Here is a 7500-nt window from a genome sequence, read left to right on the forward strand (position 1 = left end):
TTAACTCACTCACTAACTCACTCTTCATTCGTGGTCAATCCAAACGAGTTCGGAACATAGCTTTGGTGGACCGAGAGATTTTCCTAACATGCCCGTCAGGAACGATCAGGAGAGAATTTTTAACGCTTAGTACCGCCATCAAGCTTTAGGAATATGCTGAAGAATGATCCAGTAAAACAGTGATTTTTAACGTGTGTTATAACATGGGATTTTTTACTTGAAAGAAACCATTCTGTCTAGAATGAATTATTTATGTCAATATCGATAGTACAAATGATTTGAAGGTAGTATACTTAGGGAAAAGTCAAAATGTCAATCAAAACGTAATTAATTTCGCGTAACGGTATGTGGCTTGCACTGCACTGAAATTTCGAATATGCCACGTGTCATATATCTTCCCCCTTTTTCATTAAAAAACGTAAAAAACGGCATGGATGAAGATGAATATTTTCACAATGTAAAAAGGGAGTGACCGTTAATTTGCATATGAAACTATTTGTGGAATTATTCACGGTGGAATAATTTATGATCTGTTCAAACTTCAAAATAAAATACAATGCAGCTAATTCATACATATACATTATATACATACATACATACATACATACGGGGTCGGTAACCATGACCAGAATTTTGGAATACAAAATTAAATGTTTGTGTTCACTTCGAAATACACTGGAAAACAAAAAACAAAAACGCATCGAAATACTAGTCTAAACAAAGAGTCCAAAGATCGTGTAAAACGGGTCGTGTGGACGCATATTTTTAGACTCAGTTATTGTTACAGTTAAATTAATAGAAATGTGAATATCACTTTAAATAATATAGGGAATACTTGTTGAGTCTGTGTGTCTCATGACTATCATTAGCATTATTGTTATTCCTAACGTTATCATGATCGTGTTATATCATAATTTTTTTGTATCGATTATTTCTTATACAATCATTTTATTCCTAGAATCGAGTTATCGAAATACAGATAGATTATGTTTATGTATATAACATAATAGAGAAATATTCTTCATAATGATTCACCTGGCGCGTGTACTTGTATAATGTAATTATCCAGTTTAATGTAATTATACCGGATGGATATTACGCGGAAACTACTAAAATTTGTTGATTATGATGATTTACTTGATGTGAATATTGAAAACGGTGTTAGAAAAAAATTCGTGGATAAATCTCTTAACTATGACCCTCCATCATATTACTATTAGAAAGAGTCGCCGGTTTGGCATGTGCGTCTTAATTAACTGGCGATTTACGGTCGATTTATAAATACTCAAGTAAAGGTAGGATTTATTACCGTGATGATCGGACAAAAACTGATAACGGTATTCCGTATTCTAGATATTTAATTAAAGCCGAGAATATGAGGGCTAAGTACGAGCAACCATTGCAGAAAGCGTAACGTATGTACAAAGTTGAAATACAATCGTAATAATAGCATCTATTCAATTCAGAGAGTCAATTATATGTTTAATGCAATTTGCATCCTGGCTCTTTAACAAGTACATGTTTTATTAATCTGAATCGCAAATTACATTCCTTGGACATTCACAGTAATCAATTTTTTTACTTAATTTTTTCCCATGGATAAATTCATCAATGAACAGAATCTGCAACATAATATTTCGAAAGTACGGATTTTATGAATGTCTTTTATGCTCTATGTAGAAAAAAAAGATGTCCCCTTCTGTTAATTTGTAACTCTTTTCGGTTGGTCCTGTTATGTGAAATGCTTGTTTATATGTTTTAAGGTTTACTTTATGAGGTGACGTATGGAATATGTCATGTTCATTTGCATGTGTATATTCTTTTTATTATGTCTAAAAAAAAAAAAAAAAGATTATGGTTAGCATTTTTGCAAGGAAAAATAAAAGCCTGCTTTATTTAAGGTCTCTATTAACCACCATTTACAATCTTAGCATGTGCAAAATAGCTGATTGTCTTTTAATTTAATGTACATTTCAACAAAGATCTGATTCGCTTACAGTATAATGTACAAGTCAAACAGCTGTAACATCGTTTTTAAAACATTATAAGAGCACTTTTAAAATCTATGTCTTTTTATATATTTGTGGTTCTCTAAATCAAGATCTAAATCTAGTATTTTCTTGTTATACAACTCCGTTCTCTTAAGTTTTTGTAACTAACACATTCTTTATACATAATTCCTTTGTATAGAAATGCTTGACATAAATTTTTTAATAGGGTAAAAGGGAGATATTATTTAACAGTTTTACTAACAACTCATCAAATTTTGGTTGTTATTTGAATACAATCCAAATCAACAGAAAAAAATGCATCAGGATTTTTATTTTATTTCGTCGAATACCAGACACAGGAAGACCTTATGCCAAATACTCTGAAAAGGTATAGTTTATCTGCATACATTTTCTATATGATCAATCATACATTTGATAATGGCGGAAATAAAAATATCATATATACACATTTCTTTAAAAATCCCTACAAGAAAAAGTAACAGGGATACAGAGTCTAAGATGAAAGTGCGAAATGAAACCAGCAGGAGGGGAAACGAACACTACATCATGGCGATGTTCAACAGGGGAGCACGTAGTGTGTCGTCGAACTTTCGTTCCAAAGAGCTCAACGAAGTCACCTCGTCACACACAGGATTTACAGAAAGCGAACGAAGAACGGGAGGGCGAGAGCGAGGAGAGGGGCGAGGGAGAGGGAGGGAGACCCGTTGCACAAGTCATCGTCGCACTGGCACACGTCGACGATGTAGTCGTCAGATCGCTTCTGGTAACACTCGCGGTCATCTCGCCTCTCGTAGCCACAGTCACGGGAGATGCGGATCTCTTCATCCTTGTAGACTGGAAAATAAAAGCGAAGGATTAACGATCACGTGTCAGGGTGCGGGTTTTCGAAGCAGGGACAGGCGACTGGGAATGCAGTGGCTTGAAATAGGATGGCATTGCTAAGGTGCAGATGCTGTGCAAAATACCAGTGATGGAATCGAGGGTATGGAGGAGGGGCATCTTCAGTGAGATTATAATGCATGGCAAAACTACACAAACGGGGGATCATTAAACAATCAACAAATGAGAGGTCAAGATGCAATACTGACCATCATGCCAACTTATAGACAGGGCTAATAATGCTTTCGTTGTAGTCGGTCAATGGAATGTTAACAACACATCAAAGGAAAAGAATCAATCAGCACAAAATATACAAGAAAATAAATAAGTATAAATGTACGTATGTATATATATATATATATATATATATATATATATATATATATATATATATATATATATATATACATATATATATATATATATATATATAATATATATATATATAAATATATAAATATATAAATATATAAATATATAAATATATATATATATATATATATATATCCATATATACATATATGCATATATACATACATCTACATACATACATTATATATGCATATATATATATATATATATATATATATATATATATATATATATATGTATATATGTATATATATATATATATACATATATATATATATATCGAAATAGGGGTAAAGTAAAGCAAAGCTGACAAGCAAATATCTTCACGTTTGCACCGACAAAGGCTTTTGGGTTTTCCGAATTCAATACCAATCAACTGGTGTAGCTCTTCTGACCCTGACATTTTTTGCTTCTTTTTTGGGGGGTGGGGCTGGGGGAGGAAGGATTATAACATTCGACGTCTCAGAACAAAAAAGCATCCATACAGCATTCCTGGCCCTTTAATTCCAAACTTATGAATACTTATCTCCTTGACGTTTGAAACTCACCAACTGAAAAAAATAAAATGACAACTGTCAAATCAATGGAGAATGGCATACACAGTGTACCACCTCTCTACTGTGCCTCGAACAGAATATAATGAAACCCCTCGAGACTTCAAAATCAGCTGATCCCAAAATCAGCTGATCCCAAAATCAGCTGATCCCGAGAGACAGAAATTACTCAGGATTTCTGTTAGTTCGTGAGATGTTCCTGTTTTTTTTTTTTTTTTTTTTTTTTTTTTCTTCTTTTCGGTGAATATAACAACACATTCTGGCACTGTAGAGAGGCTGACCATCAGGGAATAACGGAGTAATGTCATGCATACTCATTTATCTATGACTATAAAATGAGCTGCTCATCACATGGATGTGAATAAGGATTCTACAGAGATACATTTCGCGTCTATGGCGAACATGAAAGGTGATTGAAATTATTATCAAAATGCAAAATTATCTGTGATCTATAATTTACATTCACCAACTAAGTTTTTTAAAATTCTATACTATTACTAGAGTGCATTTAGTATGGCATGGAAAACATCTATTTAAAATCGAACATGGCTTAACAACTAAAAGTTATCATGACGGTATATATTTCTCGGTGATAGCAAGACATGCACAACTCTGGCCAAAATCAAAACCAAATTACTGTAAGCACAAATAAATAAAATGATCTAGGCGTACTGATTAACTCCAAAATGAAGTTGCTTAGTAAACAATATGAATCATAAAGTTTAATAAAACATTCAGTAAACATATATAAAAATGTGTGCGTTTTTAAAACTGTACGTACGTGTCTCTGGATGCGTATGTAAAACGGATGCTCTTATTGATTAAGATAAAGTCAATGTTTATTGTTTTTGTTTACCCACTGATCTATCTACAGGGATCTGCCCCTCTAGATTCTACGTGTCTAGTCAATGGAAGCAGAATATTGGCCGCACGGACAAAAAAAAAAAAAAAAAAAAAAAAAAAAAAAAAAAAAAAAAAAAAAAAAAAAAAAAAAATATATATATATATATATATATATATATATATATATATATATATATATTGTCTTTGTATCACGACAAATAAAAGCTGGATATTTGTTACACGTGAGTGATTCGGTCTTTGTGTTTCTTTAATGTTACTAAATGGTCTGATTATTGTTATCATTATTTTTTTTTGTTTAGTCATGCACTACACAAAATTTTATTTGATGACTCGAATCTAATATTTAGTTGGTGCTTTAGATATAAGATCATCTAAACATCATCGGTAATCATTCACATGTTAGGTACTAAATTCTAGAATCTTCTTAAACTGTTAGTTTTTAGTGTCTGTATATACATGAACTGGTCAGAGTAAACAAAAAAAAAATACTATACACAACAGAAGTTCATCACGCATAGTATTTTTTTCCCCCCGCCATTTTATCAACACAATAGTTTTCGTTTCCTCGATCGCCCGAGTTAATGTAAATGTCATTCATCTATTCATCCGAGCGCTGAACTTACTGTACATCCTCATCTTGCGGCAGAAGGGGCTCTTTTCCTTCTCTTCACAGGTCTTGATGAAGGCATTCTGGAGGGCCGTGGAGTTGACCTGGAACTCGTCGGCGCACGCATGGTCCTCGTAGGAGTTGCACACGAAGCAGTCCAGCGCCGTTGCTGCAAGATAAGGATCGTGATAATAATGATAATGGTGGTGGTGGTAGTAATGATAAAAATAAGAATAATAACAATAGTATTTAGGGGGTAATTAGAGCAATAACAGCAGCAGAGCAGCACTTTAAAAAAAGGAAAGAATAGTCTACAGTTCTCCGTTGCTACAAACGTTTAATAGAGATGAGTTTGGTGACAAAATTGCAGAGCTTTTATTAATTTATAGTCTTGGCAAAGATAATTTCCGAATCAAAATTAAGACTGCAACTTTACTTGTTATCAAATTATTATTTTTTTACTAATGCTTAAGGCATGCATTCTCCATCCCCCCCGAAATATATGAATATATATTACACCAGGTGAAACACTGACCAATCATTGTCCCTTTCAAATGAGCGAGATTCTCAGCCCTCTCGCTTTAAGGACAAGCAAAATGACAAATCATTCAAAAATTCAGATGACATAATCAGTACTAGTACATGACAAGGGTGAGTTGGAATCCCTTGACAGGGTGTACTTTGACAGGCTCTTTGACAGGGGACTGACGTTACGTGTATGGTCCTTATGACACATGGCGGAAGAACAGGACACTGATTGACAGCTGACAGACAATAGAGGTCTGTTACCATATAAGTAACACAAGTGATTAGAAGAGATATACAGTGATATAAAAAGTTGCTGATATCACAATCGATGCGAAAGTAATGAAATGCAGTAAAGCCAAATTGGAAACTTAGAAAATACTAATATAAACTAAAAAACTGATAACGATTTGGAGATGACCAAGTCAACATTACAGAGCACCTTGAACAGATCAGTCCGAATAGAGAAATCTCTCGGAGCGGCTAGCGGGTCACTCTTACAACACCCAATCCAGTGACCTATGAGGGCGACCATTCGAGACTCGGACAGATCTGGCAGACACACAAGACTTGCCGCAACTCAACCGTAATTCAACATTAATATCAATCTTGGGTGGTAACTTGGAAAAAAACAAGTAAATAACAAAGATGTTCCCAACCACTAACCACTAGGTCTACCATGAAAAGTTTCACTCCCACCTTGGCAATGAAACCCACAAGACGAGGAACTTTCACTCGCGCGCACAACCACCAGACCGTGAGGACTCTCGACCAAATAAGGCAATGCTGACATTATATCAGTATTGAAAGTTGGCTAAAATAGGAACCTACAATTGATTTACATCAAAACCGACAGTGGCTCGTTTTTAAAAAGGTCAGATCTGTATAGTTAAGCACCATACATGATGAAAAATATTCCCCTGACTATAACGGGAACATCGACTTAAAAACAACAAAAATAATAAAACGGTTTGTCTTGCATAAGGTGTTTTGACAAGAAATTGACTTCTGTTCGCTGTTAGCCAATGACTGTTTGCTTAATGGGGTTAACTAGTTAAAAGTCGCCTCGCCTCGTCCATTCAGAACAAATGTTGTTACAAAGTTTGAGAGGAGTTTGTGACCACCAATTAGAAATGTGTCTATCAGAGTTTCCTCACGGTCTCTGTTCCTTGACTTTTCTGATGTTTCTTTGAAGTTACCGTTTTGCTTTACACATATTGTTTGATAAAGTATAATTGGACAGCGATTTGCTTACGTATTGCTAGGAGATTTGTGTTAGTATAGGTTTATTAACTAGAAATCGGTCATGCTTTGGCATCCTTAGTTTGAATGGATATTAACCCATTTTCTGATATTTTATCAATAAGTGAAGAGTTTTTGTTTTTTGTTTTTGGATAAGTTTTTGGATACGCCTCTTTGACTATTTGCGGTTTCTCAGGCAACAATTAGCCAATGTTCAAGGATACAAACTTCTGGGAAAGTTACGGTGTATGATTGCAAGTGCTCATAAAAAGAAATATACAATACCAATGTCCGCATGTTCGTGGCAAAATAGATTCAATGACTGCAGATGGATGATTTTGAAAAAAAAAAAAAAAAAAAAAATCAGTTACTATCAGCATATATATATATATATATATATATATATATATATATATATATATATATATATACATATATATTTCAC

General features: G+C 33.9%; 1 protein-coding gene across 1 annotated transcript in view; it reads right to left on the reverse strand.

Annotated features, from left to right (window-relative positions):
* Nucleotides 1–1891: 1891 nt before the first annotated feature.
* Nucleotides 1892–7500, reverse strand: part of LOC122260149 (uncharacterized) — a 24084-nt gene continuing 18475 nt past the window's right edge. The window contains exons 2-3 of the mRNA XM_043027297.2: nt 5305–5457; nt 1892–2846 (exon numbers count right to left, since the gene is read on the reverse strand). Coding sequence (XP_042883231.1) covers nt 2647–2846; nt 5305–5457 — 353 coding nt within the window. The 3' untranslated portion in view covers nt 1892–2646. The remainder of the gene's footprint in view (nt 2847–5304; nt 5458–7500) is intronic.

Source organism: Penaeus japonicus, unplaced genomic scaffold (genome assembly GCF_977035675.1).
Source record: "Penaeus japonicus unplaced genomic scaffold, GWHDUDI00000001_assembly GWHDUDI00000010, whole genome shotgun sequence".
In the NCBI taxonomy this organism is placed as follows: domain Eukaryota; kingdom Metazoa; phylum Arthropoda; class Malacostraca; order Decapoda; family Penaeidae; genus Penaeus; species Penaeus japonicus.